Source organism: Peromyscus eremicus, chromosome 3 (genome assembly GCF_949786415.1).
Source record: "Peromyscus eremicus chromosome 3, PerEre_H2_v1, whole genome shotgun sequence".
Taxonomy (NCBI): domain Eukaryota; kingdom Metazoa; phylum Chordata; class Mammalia; order Rodentia; family Cricetidae; genus Peromyscus; species Peromyscus eremicus.
This window is the reverse complement of record NC_081418.1, coordinates 35,167,401-35,187,019: the sequence shown is the minus strand read 5'-3', so window position 1 is coordinate 35,187,019 and position 19,619 is coordinate 35,167,401. Positions and strand designations below refer to the sequence as shown.

General features: G+C 39.5%; 1 protein-coding gene across 5 annotated transcripts in view; it reads left to right on the top strand.

The window, feature by feature from the left end:
* Positions 1-19,619, top strand: part of Cadps2 (calcium dependent secretion activator 2) — a 540,468-nt gene that overhangs the window by 457,081 nt on the left and 63,768 nt on the right. For 2 of the 5 annotated variants that reach the window (XM_059257428.1, XM_059257430.1), the window contains 4 exons: positions 7,042-7,183; positions 13,082-13,237; positions 14,667-14,814; positions 15,607-15,621. In XM_059257428.1, the coding sequence (XP_059113411.1) occupies positions 7,042-7,183; positions 13,082-13,237; positions 14,667-14,814; positions 15,607-15,621 (461 nt within the window). Of the gene's footprint in view, positions 1-7,041; positions 7,184-13,081; positions 13,451-14,666; positions 14,815-15,606; positions 15,622-19,619 lie in introns of those variants that run through there. The other 3 variants (XM_059257429.1, XM_059257427.1, XM_059257426.1) reach the window with 2 other exon arrangements.

The following is a 19,619-nucleotide window of genomic DNA, read 5'->3' as shown; positions in this document are numbered from 1 at the left end:
GGGAGGTGCCTCAAACCGTGAGTTTGAGGCCAGTCTGCTCAACATAGAGGGTACCAGGCCAAGGAGCCAGGACAACACAGCAAGGAAAATAAGAAAGAACGAAACCTTTCTTGGATGAAGCCAGGATTAAAACTTACCCTTTCCAATGCATCGGGTTAGTGGTGCCACATAAAGCCATAGATTAGACAGGTGACAGCAGCAAATTATACTCACAGGGAGAAGACTTCGGATGCCTCAGGCTACCTCTGAGAGGGTCTTTTGTCTGATGGGAGTAGGGTGAAAGCTGGCATATGGGCAAGCAGGGGAGAGCACACATTGACAGACAGGTGTGAATTTCCGTAGCCTTGCCTTCCACACACAGGAGGATGCTATCCCTTCTTCTTCCTGCTCTCTCCTGCCTGCACCTCAGGTGCTTTCTGTGTCTCCTCTGCCTCTCCTTCCCTGACCGTCTCCCCTCATCCTGTCACTGGACCCTTCTTCCCCTCACCCCCAGACCCTTCTTTCTATCTCCTCACCCCCATCTCTTTCTGCTTTTAACTCTCTCTAATTATACATGAATACTGCCAGTTTTTCTTCGTTTTTTTAAAAATGTGGCTTTAAAATCAAAAATCGAAAAGGAAGGCAAGAGATCTGTCACATTGCTAGAGCAAGTACCTAGACCCTGAGTTCAATCCCAGCACTACCAAAAAAATTAAAGGCAGATGTCAGCTGAAACTGGAGCAAACTTCTAGCCAAAATTATTTATTTGTGGTAAAAATTATAAGAAAGTGTAGCTAATCTCCATTTTCTCCAAATTATGCATGAAATAACCACATTGTTAACAGGAATAACTGACCAAAAAAAATTTGTTTGTGCCATATTCATTAAAATAAGAGATCTTCCTATCTAGTAGAAATTTTAGCAGCCAGAGTTTAGATTTATGGATCATAATAGAATTTATCATGACAGCATCATCTAATATTTTAAAAATATATATTTTATATATTTTATATAAAATGTGAAGGATATGCAAGCCTCAATTGGCTAGATAGCTGTCATCTGATGCAGTCTCCCAAGAAAAGATACAGTAACTTAGTCTTATATCCAAATATTCATTCACACATCAAACACCTAAACACTACAGTAACCCAGGTCTCAGCTCAATACTGAGAAAACTTTTTTTTTTTAATTTGTAGAAATTTTTATTGTGTCCCAGATGTTTTCTTTTTTATTATTAAGAAATTTTCTATTCATACCAACCAAAGGTGCCCATCTCCTCCCTCCTCCCAGCCCCCCAGACTTCCACCTCAACCCACCCACCCACCCCCATTCCCACCTCCTTCAAGGCAAGGACTCCCATGGGGAGTCAGCAGAGCCTGGTACATTCAGTTGAGGCAGGTCCAAGCCCCTCCCTCTGAACCAAGGCTGTGTAAGGTGTCCCACCATAGGCACTGGGCACCAAAAAACCCGCTCATGCAGCAGGGATGGATCCTGATCCCACTGCTAGGGGCCTCTTAAGCAGGTCAAGCTAAACAACTGTTTCACTTATGCAAAGGGCCTAGTCCAGTCTCATGGAGGCTCCACAGCTATTGGTCCAAAGTTCATGAGTTCCCACTAGTTTGGTTTGGTTGTCTCTGTACATTTCCCCATCATGATCTTGATGCCCCTTGCCCATAGAATCCCTCTTCTCTCTCTTCAACTGGACTCCTGGAGCTCAGCCTGGTGCTTGGCTGTAGATCTCTGCATCTGCTTCCATCAGTTACTGGATGGAGGCTCTGTGATGACAGTTAGGGTATTCACCAATCTGATTACCAGAGTAGGCCAGTTCAGGCACCTTTTCCACTATTGCTAGTTGTCTAAGGTGGGGTCATCTTGTGGATTCCTGCGAACTTCCCTAGTACCCTGTTTCTCCCTATTCCCATGATGTCTCCCTCTATCATGGTATCTCTTTCCTTGCTCTCCCACTCTGTCACTGTTCCAGCTCAACCATCCCATTCCTTTATGTTCTCATCCTCCATCCCCTACCCCCATTGCCCCCCTCACCCCCAGTTTGCTCATGTAGATCTCATCTATTTCCCCTTCCCAGGGTGATCCATTAGCCCCTCTTAGGGTTCTCCTTGTCAGTTAGCTTCTCTGGAGCTGTGGGTTGTAGTCTGGTTACCCTTTGCTTTATATCTAGTATCCACTCATGAGTGAGTACATACCATGTTTGTCTTTCTGAGTCTGGGTTACCTCACTGAGAAAACTTATGATCCCTACCTCAAGTACTAGTGCTCTCATAGGGAGGAAGGAGAGAAGAAGTGTAGAGGGAGAAAGAGACATCAACTAACGGGATTTTAAGCATGGAAAGCCAACAACCAGTCAAGGAAGAGGGGGCAGAATAAAGTATTTGTGAAATGATATGAGGATTTGAGTAACTCAAGAACATCATCAAGCTCATGCCAAAGGAAATATGGGACACAAGCACCAGAAATGGACTGGAGAGGTCATGGTAGGGCATCACTGAGGGCTTCATGTCTTGCTGAAGCTTTCAGGTTTGTTGGAGGGGCACATGGAAAGACTGTACTGGTAGGGTTTGGTGGTAGTTTTACACTTTTTTATAAACCCTTCTGCTTGACACAGTGAGAGGTGAGCTGTCCAAGGGAAAAGTAGGAACTCAAAGGCCAATCAGGAACTGACTGTGTGAGTCATTACAAAAGAGCAGAACAGATTAGGCAGCAGCAATGGAGATGAGCAGAGGACCAGCCTGATGCAAAGACATGAGGGCCAGAAGATACCCAGGGCTTGATTACTCCTTGGATGTAGGCAGTGAAGAAAAGGCTTGTGGTACTCACCTCTGTAATGCTTGTGTAGAGATGAGATAGGAAATCTCCACTTTCACTCCAGCATGGAAATACAGAGATTGGGGAATTTAATGTAATAGTTTTACGTATTTTAATATATTTTTAATTTATTAGTTCTTTTTCATACAATATGTTTTTGATCATAAACTTGCCCCTCCCCCACATGCACCCAGATCTTCATCTCCCATCGCACTCAACTTCAAGTTATTTCTTGCTCTTAAAAAACTAAATAATAAATAAATAAAATAGGAAAAATAACAAAATAACAAAAATGAAAATCAAAACAGACAAGACAATGAATTCAGTACTTTCCATATATGTTTAAAGGTAACACTTGCTAGAGACTTGAGTCAACTGCTACTTAATCTTAGAATTATTGCAATGTTTAATAACAACATTGAATAGAATTATTTTGGACTTTTGCCTTTTATTAAGCTGTGACTTCACTGCCAAAGCACCTAATCTCTCGGGAAAGTAGCTTTTGACTTGAAGAGTTGCAGGCTCATTTGTAGTTGTAATAATTTGTTAAAATTGGTTAGTTATCTTGGAATAGTAAAATGGTAACAGTGGTTAATGGTATGCTTAAAAAGGAGACCCTAGAGTTCGTTCGTTTGCTCTATCTTCCTTTCTTTCTTTCTTTCTTTCTTTCTTTCCTTTTTGCTATTTTATCAATGCTGCACCATAAGAATAAAGTTTAGCCATACAGTCTTGCTGTACAGCAATGTGAAACTGTCTAGTTTCAATAAAGATGATATTATCAGCCTACAAATTTTCTTTTTGGTTTTTCAAGGCAGGATTTCTCTGTGTAGCTTTGCACCTTTCCTGGAACTCACTTGGTAGCCCAGGCTGGCCTCGAACTCACAGAGATCTGCCTGCCTCTGCCTCCTGAGTGCTGGGATTAAAGGCGTGCGCCACCACTTATATAAGCAATTCACTGCATTGATATCCCTTAAAAGATATCAATGAACTGGTGCTAGGTTGACAGATGGAGGAATAGATGGACAAACAGACAGGCACTATTTTATGGTAACCTAAATAAAAGAATTATGATTTTATGATACAGAGAGATTAACATGTGGTTTTGGTGTCAAACCCTAGTTCCATTGCCTAGTGACTAAATGACCTTAGATAAATTTCCTAATCTCTCTGAACTTTAGCTTTCTTTATTGATAATTAAAAAAGGAACCTTCCTTTCTTCTTAGGGTTTTTGTGACAGGTAAGTGACAGAATGCACAATGCCACATAACACAGTGTTTGGCACTTCAAAAATACTGATGTTGAGGAGGAGAAGGGGTCTTAAGTAAAGATGCAATCAATAAGATTTCTTTACATTTCTTTTTTTAAAAAACAATTTATTTTTTTTATTTTATGTGCATTGGTGTTTTACCTACATGTAGGTCTATGTGAGGGTGTCAGGTCCCCTGGAACTGGAGTTACAGATAGTTGTGATCTGCCATGTGGATGCTGGGAATTGAACCCAGATCCTTTGGAAGAACAGCCAGTGCTCTTAACCCCTGAGCCATCTCTCCAGCCACTCATTACATTTCTTAGTTGGGCTGTCATAATGGCTTTGATATTTCAGGTGAGAACATATTACCCTTAAAGCGTGGCATCTTTGTGTAGGTGACATTTGGTTAAAGGGTAACTGAGTTACACCTTAGACAGCGCCTTCTAGTTCTGTGTCTTGAATCTTTGGGAATAAATGAAACACCTTCCCTCTGTGTACTAATAAAAACACCATAAGATAACATTAGTCCTCTCAATAACACATTTATAACTAAATATGATTTTCCCCACCTGAATAAAAGACCTTTTACCTACTCATAAGCAAGAAAAGATTTCTTTAGTGTGTATGCCTGTACACCCACAGAGATCACAGGTCCAAGTCATGTGTCTTCCTTTATTGCTGTATGCCTTATGTTTTTTGGAGACAGTGTCTCCAGATGAACCTGGAGCTCCTGGATTCAGCCAGATGGACCAGCCAGGCGAGCCCATGAGATACCCTTTCTCTGCTTCCCAGCACGGAGTGTGCAGATGTGCACCACTGTGCCCAGCTTTTTACATAGATGCCAAGGATCCAAACTCAGGTCCTCCTTTGTATGTAACAAGTACTTTTTCCAAAGAAAAGGTGGGTTTTTGTTTGTTCATTTTGGTTTGGTTTGGTTTTTAGCTACAAGAAAAAAACTAAGCCGTATGAGAGCTAGAACAAAATCAGTATTGCATAGCCTGGATCTAGTGTTACTTTCTACTCCACTTTCACAAGTCCATGTCTCTCCACCCTCTGACAAACTTAAGAGTCACAGAAAAACACTGAGAGCATTCCCTGTGCATGTCACGTTAGTGAATGTCATGTGCTCTGTCCAAGTCTTAAGACATTAAGACTTCTGTTCACTTCTGTGTAAAGTAGATAATGCGAGAAGCCGCTGTACTGAGTGTAAGACCAGACTGTTGGAGTTCCTACAGGTTACACTTGTTAAGGTTCAACATGTGCAGATATTCACATCCATTAAAGTAAGTGAAGTTGCTGAGAGATTGTTTTTTGACATCTTCCACTTCTGACGTCTTAAAGACACCATTACCCTTTACCAAGAGCTTGTCACTAGGCACCTCTTCTCTCTTCTGAATGACCTCATTTGCCATGCAGTGACCAGAAAGACCAGGCCATGCCACTCCTTTACTGACAAGTGTCATTGTGCCCAGCAAACTCCTAGAACCTAGATTCTCCCCCCAAACTACTCTTCCCTTTCCTGGCTGTGTTCCTTATCTTTGTAAGACACTAGTTCAGTCCCCTTGAAGTTTTATGGTTGCTGTTCCCTCCACCTGGCAAACCCTTCCCACTACAGAACTCCCATGGAAATCTATTAGATTAAATTTAAATCCCATTGCATCTCTTCACATATGCCTTTCCTGACTAATGAATATTTATATATATGTATGTGTGTGTATATGTATTACATATTATATGTAATATATGTTATATATAAAAATGTTTTTCAAGATAGGGTTTCTCTGTGTAGCCCTGGCTATCCTGGAACTTGCTCCATAGACTAGGCTGGCCTTGAACTCACAGATGCCTCTGCTTCCCGAGTGCTTGGATTAAAGGCATGTACCACCCTCACCCGGTATAATAACTATATATTTTTAATGAGTACATTTTCAGTTTGAAGATATAAAGCATTCATAAATGTATTTAGGATATATTCATTTGGGAAACATGTGCAATGTATACTAATATTAATAAAAAAATTAAAAATCCTTCAACCTCAGTTAGCTTTGCTTAGTATTTTCCTGTAGAGTCTGTTCTTTCTAGGTGCAGCTTAGCCTCATACTGTGACTTGTCTTAGTGAAATTGTGAGCTTTGCATGGAAAATCCATCTCCAGGAAGTGATAGGCACACCCTGTCCAACAGTCCTAACCAAGTAAAACAAAATATAAGACTTCTATAATCACTCTATAAAGAGTGCTCCAAACCTGAATTCTTCAGACTAATGGGAAACTGAAAAATAAAAAGAATAGAATGTGCTGTTTTTAAATACAGAGGTATTAGGACTGAAAGTTGAGGTCAGTGGTAGAACATTTACCTAATACGCTAGAAGCCCTGGGTTCAATCCCCAGAACCACCCAAAACACAAAAGGTAATGAACTAAATTGAATACTCAAAAACAAATCTCCAAGTAACTAAAAAAGTCGTGATTCAAAATAGATATTTCTGGGAGGGCCACAGCAACCCTCCCAAGTGAATTCAAAAGTGTAGTTGTTAGATGTAATCAAGCTTACCGCATATAATTGAACAGGTTTAGCATTCACTTCTGTGATACACAGCCTAACCAGGGGATTCTGACTCTGCTTAATTGCTGCATTTACTGTGTCAGGACCTTCTGTGGAGGCAGCAACTCCCTTGAATTTACAGTAAGTGGTCATGTGCCTATGTGTTAAATCTCTGAGGAAGTACAAACATACCACCTGCTCAGAACATTTTACAGAAATAAAATCTATTTTTGTTTTGACAGGCATATATGTAAGGCTAATTATAATTTTGAGGAAATTTCCATGATATGATATTCAATATCAAGACCAAAATCCATTATCATCTATCTGCATTCTATCAGTTTTCCCATGTGAGACTCTTTTAAGAAAAAAAATTTTTTCCACCTATTCTTTTTCCCAAGTAACTGATGTTATCCCTCTGACGAACCCCGTTTCTGCTTGCCTATTTCAGCGCTTTTGTGTAATGGGAAATTTCACAAACACTTGCAAGAGATCTTTGTGCCCTTGGTGGTCCGCTACGTTGACCTGATGGAGTCTGCCATCGCCCAGTCAATTCACAGAGGCTTTGAGCAGGAGACATGGCAGCCTGTCAAGTAGGTACCCTGGTGTCCACCGAGCACCTGTCTCAGTCCTGACCCTATGACTTGACCTACAGCCATCTGTGGTTATTGCTTATGGTGCCCCCTTCCCACGTTGTTTGTTTCTTTACAGGAATATCGCCAACAGTCTTCCCAATGTAGCTCTTCCAAAAGTTCCAAGTCTGCCTCTTAATCTTCCACAGATTCCTAGCTTTTCTACTCCTCCGTGGATGGCTTCTTTATATGAGTCCACGTGTGTATCCCTCACTTACTTCCTGGTGTTGTGTTAGCTAGTGCATGGCCTGGGCTGTCTTCCGTGCAGATGCGTTCAGAGTGCATGGCATTTATCACTGTTGGTCGAGGAGTACTGTCTTTGGCTTTATTCGTTTGAGTGTTTTAAGCTATTAAGCTGAGCTTGGCATACTGATAATAATATGATAGAGGTTGAAAGAAAGAAATCGCATTGGTTTTATGTTGTTCATGTCTGTTCTGTGTAGCAGATGTCATTTTTTTTTTAAACCCAGGATGTAGAATTGCTCCTAAGTAGTACAATCCTGAATTTCCCATGTTGATGTCTGTGGTAAATTCAAGGATGCTTAAGTTCAGCTTTCTTACTGCTCACATCATTGATGTTGTACATGAAGAAAACCTTCGGGAGAGGATTGTAATTATATCATCTTGTTTGGTTTTTATCTTAGTGTTAACATTAAGGAAGCAGAATTTAGACCTTGCAGGGAAGCTACTGTTCCCAATGCCGGGTGGTTCTTCTGTCATTCCTATCCTGATTCAGTTGATGTACCTTGCAATTTTAAGGTAGTCTTGATACCATTAAAAGCCATAGTTATATTTATTTACTCCCCCTCGTAGTGAGCCTGCCTACTACAGACTAATTAAGAGTCATTAGGGGAAAGGGCTCTAAAATTGAATGTGTCTCAACTTAAACCTTAACTTATGAATCATATATCTTTCTTAGCCTCATTTTCCTCCATTCAAAAATGGTTGATTCCTAATTTAAGAACAGCTTTGTGGGAGAGGGGCAAAAGCACTGTATGAAAGTGTCTGGCACATCCTAAACTTTCTATAAATAATTACTACTACTGGAACATGCTAGGTGTCCAAAAAATGGTAATTACTACTCTGTATTATCATTGTTGCTGGCAGTCCCATCATTGTTATTTGTAGTTTTGCTCTTTTGAAATCTAATGAAGTTACACACTTAGTTTACAACTGTAAAAGGACAATAAAGTCTTTTGACCAGGATCTCATATTAATTCAGTTAGCACAAATAAAAAAATTACAGAGAATTTATCCATGTATTCAGAATTTGCTGTGTTCTAGGTACAGTGCCAAGTTCTTTATCTCATTTTATCCTTATAGCAACTCTGTAAGGTAAGTGTCACTATCTCCATTTCACAATTAAAGAAATGTCATTTACAAGGAAATTAAGAAAAGGAAAAAACTGTAAGTGATAGGCAAACTATAAGTGATAGGCAAAAATTTGAACCCACACTCATTGGACCTCAAAGCCCTTCACTCCCTGTAGCTTAAGTTTTCCTGCCTGGCCCACAGTCAGGACAAATCTCTCTCACCTGCCAGTCCCACAGTCACTCAGACCCAACCAAGTAAACGCAAGAGACTTATATTGGTTACAAACTGTATGGCCATGGCAGGCTTCTTGCTAACTTTTCTTACAGCTTAAATTAATCCATTTCCATTAATCTATACCTTGCCACATGGCTCGTGGCTTACCGGCATCTTCACATGCTGTTTGTCATTGTGGCGGCTGGCAGTGTCTCTCTGACTCAGCCTTCCACTTCCCAGCTTTATTCTCCTCCTTGTCCCGCCTACACTTCCTGCCTAGCCAATGGCCAAGCAGTGTTTTATTTATTGACTAATTAGCAACACATTTGCCATACAGAGCATCCCACAGCAACTCCCTTCACGTTTTATTGTGTCAACAAAAAAAAGACTGCTCAAAAACTTAACTAGCCTTCTCTGTATCTACCCCCCACCGTCAACTCTATTCTGTCTTGTATATGTACAATCAAGAAAACAAACAGAAAGAGACCAAGAAAGGGAGCAATAACTTGTGAAAAAGTTTGGCAGCGTTCTCCCAAGTTACACATCATTATTGGACTGGCAATATGACTGGGATAGAGTCTTACATGTCAATCTCTTTCTTAGACTCAGATGCTTAGTGCCGTTGGAATATATAGAGTGGTTTCTGTGTATGCTCAGAAATTACCCTTACAGTATAAGCAACCTTTCTGTATTTATGATTTTCATCTATACTGGCGTATAATTTTACTTCTCTTCTTCCTCCTTCTCCGTCTACATTTTACTAGGACAGTGTTGTGGACATCATCCTGTATAATTTAGTTTCTTGTTGCTATTCTGTTAGCTTGGAGATTTGTGTGAAACCCAAGCCCTTTTGCTGTTGTTGTTGTTGTTTCTCAGACCCTTTACAAAGTGAGGTAAATCTGAAGACAGGAATCATGGCAAGTTGGTAATAATAGCTTCATTGTCATAGGTGAATAAAAAAATGTTCTTAACAAGTTGATCACCATGATGTTTACCAAGATTATCAGGTTCTTTTTGTCATAGAGACCATGATCAGTCATAATGTTATGATGTTATTGCCATTTGCATTTTAAATTGGTGTATGCTTATTGTACAAGATGATGGGTTTCATTATGAAAGTCTCACACACATGTATCATATACTTTTCTCTGATTCATCTTCCCCTACTTTTCCTGTCCCCTCCTCTCCCATTGCTCCCCTTCCTATTCCCAAATAGTTTCCCCCTTCTGCTTTCAGGTCTTTTTTTTTTTTTTTCTTAAGTCTAAGTTCAGAGTATGGGCAATACCGTGTGACACTGGTCTTTCTGAGCCTGGCACACTTCACCTAGCATACTGGTCTCCATTTATATTCATCTTCCTACTGTGTGATTCAGTTTTTGATGTTTTGTTATAAAACATGGAGGAACCGGAAACATTTCCATTTTGTGTTAAAATTAAAGGTTTGACTGCTAGTCGAGTGAAAAAGTACATTGAGCAACTAGATTAAGGTAATGGCAGTAAGAGAGCGAGCTGATAATGGAGGCCCTAGATTTGATCCCAACACCACAAACAAACAAACAAACAAAGTGACTTTGGCAAAGTTGCCCAGAGTGGCATTGCAGCCACTCTGACTGATGTGTAGCAGTCATCAGTACTGGCCATCCATCATTAGTAGCTTCTTGGGCACAGGAGCAGAAACAATGCCAGTGCCTCTTAGGACAAGAATGAGCCATACAACACAGAGCCACAGCAGCCTGTCACCTTGCATGGAACAGTATGGGGCTTGCCAATCTTCTTTCCCAAGTAGTCTCTCCATACAGGGATAGTGGAAAGCTTAGCCAAGATGATGGCCCCTTGGATGACAGGGGCTACATCCTTGGAGCACTCAACACCAAAACCAACATGACCATTGTAGTCCCTAATATCAACAAAATCCTTGAACCTGGTCCACTGGCCAGACAGCTTCTGCACTGACATGTTCCTTAGAACCTCATATTTTAGGGATGTTCCCAGGAAAAAGTCAATCGGGCAGCCCACCTTGGTGATGGGGATCCACTCCTTGTCTTCATCTTTACCTTTACGATCCTGGCAGCCTTGACTGTGACCAGGGCCCCTTAAGACCACTGAGGAATCCTCCACAGAAGCTGCTGCATCCTCGTAATCCTGGGCCCCCAGGTCCAGCTACACCAGAGTCATCTTCCATATTGGTGTTTTCCCAGTAAAGAAGAAGACTCCTAATTTTTTTTTTTTTTTAAAAAAAGAAGATACAAATGAGTCCTCTCCTCTTTCTCTCTGTAGATAGAGTCATCATTTGGGAAGGGGTGGTACAACAGATGATTGTCATTAGCCATACAGATGAATGCCATTAAGATACATTTCTACTAACTTAGGAAATTATATCAGCATCCATTATTCACATTTGAGTTCTTTAATCTGTAAGTAATATGTTTAGGACTAGGTCACTGATTAGAAATAATTTTAAATGAAAAGTCTCTGAATAAATTGCAGGTTATCTGTACCAAATCCAGAGAAAAACTATTTATTTTTTTCATCTATTTAATTATAACAAACAGTTATTAGACCAATTAAATTCCCAATTAGACACATTTATTGCCTCTAATTTTAGCACAGCATTAAGGAGAAGAACAGCATTCATATCTTTATAAAGTATAACTCACATTTTGTATAAAAATCTTAATAGAATTGTCTTGACTATGAGTTTTTTTGTTTTGATGATAATTTTGTTGGTGGTGTATTGCTAAAGCGTGCACATTTCTAAAGTTACATTCTTCCAAAATTTATAAAGCAGGTTTGCCTCTTGCCAAGTACATCCAATTAAAACACAGATCTTCTCACTGTACACTGTGGATGTGGGGCGGGGGAGAATACCCTGGCCTTTAATTCTTCTCATGTCTTTCTTGTACATGTGATCCATGTAAAGAGGGTATTGTATTACACATTTTCCACAAGAGTGTCAGTGCAGCCTTGTCAGGTCTTTATTGATGCTGCATTCAGCACACATTAAGGTGCAGAGACAATCAGTCAGTAGAATTCTGTGTGTGCTATTCAGTTTTGTCATGATTGGTCCCTTGAGAACTTAACTCTGAAAACAACTTGGCTAGGCCAGGAGATCCTGAGAAATTCCTGGCAGAATGGATAGGGATAGCAACTTAAATTGGAGATAGAGCTGAGACACTAAGGCCAGGGTGCAGGGCAGAAACCAAGCTTTTAATTAGCCAGGGCAAGGGTGATTTTTCTAAAACTTGCCAATTAAGATATATTTAGCTCAACATTGTGGTTGTTTAAAATAATTTGTTTTAAATTTTCCAGTGTATCCTTATAATAAATGGGTTTTATTTCTTTTATTTTGTTTTGCAAAGTAGGAATATAAATTTAGGGTAATATATGTGGAGCAATTGTGAGAACACTGAGAACAAATAAAGCAGACATTGCTCCATTTTTTTTTCTTTTTACTTCTGCTTTGTTCTGATTTTACAACTGAGTCTCAATATGTTCTAATGTAGGACTATTTTACTTTCAAACATCTGTCATCCTATTAGCTGGATACTTGGTTCGTGGAAAGTACAAATGGTATCATTCGCTCAAATAACATATGAACTCTGCTGATGATTACCTTCATACATGGTGTGAAAATACCGTTTCCTAGAGTCATTTTCTCACCATAGTGAATGCTGGCTAAGTCATGCATGAAGACTGGAAATGCCTGATTTTGCTCCAACTTCAGAGCACCTCAAATATTATTTCTGTGTTAGAGCATTTCCATAATGTTAGGTTTTAATTATGAGCTAGAAGCAGCACAGAGCAGTTCAAACTGGAAGTAAAGGTTTGCTTTCCCACCTAGCCTATTCTTTCCTGTGTGGTCCACTCTTGTAGATAGAAGCCACAGTGACGACTGAGGCATAGATGCATGGATAACAGGAGGGTGCGAGCATATAAATTTTCTTGCACAAAACACTTTTTCAAAATTGTAAGAGAAAATAATTTTATGTATTCATCATTATCTTGGAAATTGGTAAAGAATGCTTAAGATATTTGTCCTTCTAAGCACAACTTGATTTCTTATCTTTAGTCTTCTGTACCCATTCTAGTCCTCTTTGCAAAAACTCACTACTACATTTACTTCTTTTACACTCTTTTTACCTGACCTCATTAAGAAGCTGAAAGGAAGACTTAGAAAGCTAACCAAAGAGAACGCTGGATCATGAGATATTGGATGTGGTATATTCTTCACTGATGGCAATAGCACAGAAAGGGAAATCAATGGATGGGTGGTCCATGTTGTTGTTAACACTGGAAGTTCATGATGCTCTTTGTTTTTCCTCTTTTCTTCTAGCAATGGCTCAACAACATCTGAAGATCTGTTTTGGAAACTTGACGCACTGCAAATGTTTGTCTATGACCTACATTGGCCAGAACAAGAGTTTGCCCACCATTTAGAGCAAAGACTTAAACTCATGGCCAGTGATATGATAGAGGCCTGCGTCAAAAGGTAGATAGATGTGTGTTTCAAGTTGCTGCTTGGGATGCCAGCACCCATAATGCCACTTTTTACCACGTACCTATTACTTATCACAGGGAAGAACTGAGTATGAACCACTGTTTCAGAATGTACTGGACATGACATTCTCTGACCTTAATTCTGAGAACCCATGTCGTTAATGAACTCAATCTGATGATTCTGTTTTCGGGTCTCCCACCCATTTCTCTAATCAGTAGCACCTACACCATATTAATCACATCTACCACACATGTCTCTCTGGGAGTACTATGCTTTGTATTCCCAAAGTAGCATCTCCTGAGACATACAGAAACGGTCTATTGAGTTCTTATGCCTTATGTATGGTGTCTGTGTGCAGTGAAGTGGCCTGGTAAGCTCAAAATACAATTAGCACCATCCTCATTCCAAAGGTACTCACTGCTTTCTGGAATTCGCTAACTACATCAGACGATGTAACAATGTGCATTCCTCGGCACTTAACCAGAAATAAATTAAAGACTTCAGAGTCTTGCAAATGTACTTTCATTGTTAAACAGTTCTTACAAAGTCATCACTATGTGCTAGTGAGTCAAATGTCTCCAGTGCCTCTACTTACGTTACGATGTATTTATATGTGTGTCTTTGAATTTGGGGGGAGTACACCTGATTAACAGTCAAATATTAGTTGGAACAACTGTGTACCCCTAAACACATTGAGCCAAGAAAGTCTAGTTCTTAGAATAATGTGAATGCCTCCTATGGCAAGATTGTGATTTGGATTATGTAATTTTTGAAGCTCAGCTAGTGAGTTTCAAGTCTCAAATCTGTAGGTCAGAGTATGGTAGTGGTAGTGGTAGTGTCTTTAGCAAAGACCAATCTAAATGCCCTGTATTACAAGGTTTTACCTGAAACTTCAGGCATTTAAGAGACAATTTAAATGACATTAGAGAATTGTAGTTTTCTATGGTTTGTGACAATTTTTCAGCTTTCCAGGCTGGTACCTTTTTGTTTTGTTTGGTTCTGCTCTAACACACAGGAAGTCTTCTGCTTAAATGCAAAAAGAACATGTAGTGTTTCTACTTGGATATGAACTTAGGCAATAAGTAAAATGATGATTTTTTTTCCATTAAATATGGTACATTATATATCACCACAGGCTTCATTTGGATGTCTGCATTGTCTTGAGTGGCTGCATAAATACCACCTGGTGACGAACACTTAAACTGTGTCCTTCTATAGAAACATCTCAGTCTAACCTTTATTTGAGACACCTGCATAGAACATCCCACCTGGCCCAAGCCCCACTCCCTAGCTCCACCATGCTACTTAATCTGTATCTGCATGTCTTATATTATTAATCTCATAGTATTGATTTCACTCTTCCAAATGGGTGGAACATATTGTCAGGATTTCTTACTCTAATTCGTGTTTTAATAACTAGAACAAGAACGGCATTTGAACTCAAGATGCAAAAGGCAAACAAAACAACGGACTTGCGCATCCCAGCTTCTGTGTGCACCATGTTTAATGTATTAGTTGATGCTAAAAAGCAAAGCACCAAGCTGTGTGCCCTGGATGGAGGACAGGAGGTAAGTCCTAGAGAACAGTAGTGCAGCAGGGAAGATCCTCTGCTCCGGACAGCCCCTCCTTTTGTATATAAGCCTGCTAAAACTTCCCAAGTGGTCTTTAATTTCCCATATACCATTTTGGTGTTGACTATTTACATAAGCCTTGCTTGCTACAAGCAAATGAGAAAGCTAAAACCCTGCCTACTTTGTTTATACAAATAGAAGACTGAGAGTTTGCATCCATAAAAGCAAGTCACAAAAATTATAGCACATGAAAAACTTCACTTATACAAAAGTTTCCTTTTTTAAGGATCAAGTAGACACTAGTCACTACTGGGCTGAGTGAGACTGTTCCGTGAGTAAAGGTCTCCAAACTTGCTACCAAACCCAATGACCTCAGATTAATCCTCGGGACCCACATAGTGGAACTGCGAAAGCTACAGGTTGTCCTTTGACCTCTACACAATGCCAAGGCACCCACCTCCACTTCCATCCCACAAACATGCACACAAAATAAAGTGCAATTTAAAATTTAATAAAAACATTAGTTCTCATGAATACAAATTTCATTATTTCACTTTTAATTTTTTGTTTGTTTATTTTAAACTCAAAACTGCAACATCATCTTATCTCATGATTTGTTTTTGTTGAAAGTAGTGATTGGGTGAAAATGGATCTGTATTTTGGAGATTTATGTGTTTACATTGACATTTTGTGTCCTTTTCTATTGTCATTACTTTTTTCATCATTTCTTTGTTCTTCCCTATGTTCTCCTTCATCATTATTTTATTTTTCCTTCATCACATGATCCAGTTTAGGAGTCAATGGGTAAGTGTCTTGTTTGGTTTGGATTTTTTTTATGTTCTGGGGGGGGGGGTGTTGTTTGTTTTTAGAAAAGCACATCTTCATTTTAGAATTATGCACATTTTTTTTCCGAGACAGGGTTTCTCTGTGTAGTTCTGGTGCCTGTCCTGGATCTCGCTCTGTAGACCAGGCTGGCCTCAAACTCACAGAGATCTGCCTGGCTCTGCCTCCCGAGTGCTAGGATTAGAAAGAAGTGTACGCCACCACTGCCCAGCATGGAATTATGCACTTTTGCTCTCATCTTTTTCAAATCAAAATAATATTCTATTTTCAAGGGTTTTTGTTTTGTTTTGTTTTAGGCTTCAGTGTGTATATCTACAAAGTTAACGCCATGTAAATACTGTACTTTAAAGGGTGTCAAGCAGAAACTTTCTTTCAGGCTACAGAGTCTAAAAACTACTTTTATACTTTTAAAAGATAAAATTATTTAAAGCCAAATGAATTCGCCATCCTTTAAATGAAAGTCTAAATATAGAGGCAGGGTGACTTAATATTTTCAAATGTGTAGATACAGTTTATAACTTCCTGCAGAATATAGAGTTGGAGTTTTAGGTGACAATGAAGCCTGTGTCAGGATAACTCCTAAGTATTGGTATCAGGAGGCTACACCCACAGGCAAGGTCACTTGATACTGAAGAATACAAATGTGGATTTCAGTGAGATACAGTCCCCCAGTAACCTGGTACCAGCCTCCACTAGTAGGGAGGAAGCAGTCTGCATCATCACCCTCACCCATAACAGATTTGCCCTAGAGTGTTATCTGACTTTTGGAGGTGCAAGACCTCAAATTTTCATGCAGACATGACTGACCAGGTTGTGCTCTGTGGTTGTCATTATTCAGTATTTTTTCTCCTGAAAGCCAAATAGCAGGGCCTTACTTACTTAGCTAGCAACATTACTAGGACTTGGCTAACTACAAAGGGAGCTAAGAAGACCTACTATGTGAGCTTAATTCTTATTTAACCCAGATATAGATATTAGCTATTTTGACTTCGTTTATATTTATGTATGTGTGCTCATATTTTACTATGTGCAATTTAGGGAGAAAATACATTCCAAATATTATATGATACAGTCATACAAATATATATGTAAGTAATGGATCTGCCAGTGTTACAGAATGTTCAGTAATTATCATTGTCTGATCGCATACAACATGATTTATTATCTCTAATTATCCAAACGAGTAAGCAGCTGGCTTGGATGCCAATGGCCCCTAATCACCTCTTCATGTTTTTCAATACCCAGATGTAAACCTTTGACTGTCTGAGAATATTATCTTAAGTGGCTTCATAAGCACATTCATTTCTCATCTAGATTATGGAATCATCTTCCCACTAATACTGTGAATATACTAGTTCTTATTTTAATATAGACACAGTACTTGACAATGTACCAGGCACTTGGTAAATATGTGCTGAGTAAATTAACAGGCTGATTTATTGCCACTGCTTTAAAATTCTTCCCCTGCAAGAAACAATTCATCTAGTATTTAAAAAGAGAAAGGGCCACTGCACACACAAATGACAGTCACATGGCCAAACGATTCTTTACATTAAGAACTGAGTCATTTTGAAGAGTAATCTGCTGCTATTCATTATGTCTGCACCTGTACCTTCTCACCAGAGACAATTAGTTCCCTACAACTTTCACACAATTAATGCAGTTCAAAATGTGCAGGTGTAAAGCCTATTAGCAACCCTGAAAAGTGGTAAACAAGTGCAAAAGAAAAGGATCATATATGTTGCTTTTAATCTCCCATAAATACACTTACATCATTGTTCGGTTCCTCCCTCTGTCAGCCTCCCTCTCTCTCTCTCTGTCTCTGTCTCTCCCTCTCTCCCACCTCTCTCCCCTCCCCCACCTCGCTCTGCCAGGTTTTGAAATTGTTGTTTCAGAAAGAAACGAAGTTGCTCATAAAACTAGATTAATGGACAATTCAGAACCGTGTAAAGCATATACTACATAGTTAAACCTAGCAGAAATGAAGTGAATTCACTGAACTCTGTGGTAATATGTTATTAATATATTGTCATTGATGAAATTTAAAAATCCCTCCATTCCTGACCACACCAAAGACCTGCCTGTGTCCCCAGATTGCAATTCTATTTTCTTATGTGCCACAGGATGATGTAAAGGTGCTCTCCAAGGCCCAGAATAGGGTTTAATGAAGTGATTAGTGAGTGAATGGTCTACTCATGTGACAGATGTTTATAATGAGTCAGCAGACTTAGGCCAGTCCCTCAGGACAGATGTTGAGATCATAAAACCACCACATTGTTTGGAATCCTTGTTATCCATTACTGTAGAAAAGCAGATGACTACCTATGCTGTAGACATTCATCTGCCCTCAACCACTCCCCCCTGGTCCCATTGACTGGGAATGAAGATGTGAGAATGTGAACAAATTAATGAGTAGCTCAGGTGAGCCAGGGGTCCTGCTTCTACAGGATTAGTTATCAATTAAAGGGGCATGTTCCCATTCCCAGAACAAGCGATCCAATCCTAATAAAATGCAACCCAAAAGAAGGGCCAAAGTCTAGGTTGCACCGTATTTGGTTAGTCTCCGTTTCTAATATATTTGCATGTGAACAGTCCAGTGAAATGATGATATCCACCTGAGTGTCGCAATGCCAGGATTTTAAATATGCCTGGGCTCTGAAGCAAGGATTTCTAAATGATTGTCCAAATGTAAATTGAGGTTCATCCTCAGAAGAAGAAAAATATAACCTGTTTGCTTTTGAGGGCAGATGTAGAAAAAAAATCAGCTTGCAATTGAACTATACTCTGCCAACACTGTGGTTCTTAGGACTAGCAGTCCAATAAGAAATAGCCTAATAAGAATATTTTAAAATAAATAAGTGTAAATATTTTTAAAAGAATTTGTAGAGATTTGGAGCTAGGGAGATGGCTTAATCAGCAAAGGCTTGCTAAGAGAGCGTGTGGACCTGAATTCAATCCCCAGAAGGCACCTGCAAAGGCCTGGGGTGCAGGATTGCACTCTGAGATCAGGGAGGCAGAAACAGAAGGGCCCCTGGCTAGCATATCTAGTCAAATTGGAGATCCTCAGATCAATGATAGACCCTGTATCAACAAACAAGGTGAAAAACTCCTAGAGAATGGCCCAAGGTTGTCCTCTAACCCATGCATGCATGTGTATACACACCTGTACACACATGTGCACACACAGACACACACACCACACACACACACACCATTTATAGAAGTTTTTGTAGTGGAGAACAAAAACTTTCAAAATTTTTGTCAACAATGTTATCTGTTCATTGAAGTAGAAAAACAATGTATCACTTATAGCTTAAGCAATAAAAATAGCTTTGCAGAAAAATTCTGTTTGTTGCTAGTTTGTGAGTTAGAGTGTTACTTTTTAATCTTTGAAAGCTACCAAGTCTATTGAGTAACTGACTAGCTTTCTTTTAGCTATATTGGCATACCCATATAACCCATACGTATGGTTTGCTTCTTTGCAGAATGAATACATAAAATATGGATGTTCACACTACATCCTGGCTGGTGTTCCCAGATGATGGGATGAATTAGCAGTAGACTCCCGTATTGTGTTAATCTAGTGATCCACCCCTATATTTGTTGGCCTCTGGAGTAATACATTAAAGATATATACATTTTGATCCTCTTGTTTTTCAATTTAACTTCACTCATCTTTTTAATTTTTTATTTTATAATTTAATTTAATTTTACACATCAGCTAAGGATTCCCCTGTCCTCCCCCCTTTCGCCCTCACCCCACCTTCCCCCCAGCCCACCCCCCATTCCCATCTCCTCCAGGGCAAAGACTCCCCTGGGGATTCAGTTCAACCTGGTAGATTCAGTCCAGGCAGATCCAGTCCCCTCCTCCCAGGCTGAGCGAACTTCACTCATTCTTATACATTCATTTCTATCTCTCCTTTTTTCTTTTCTCCCTTTCTATGTCTAGATCAGGGATC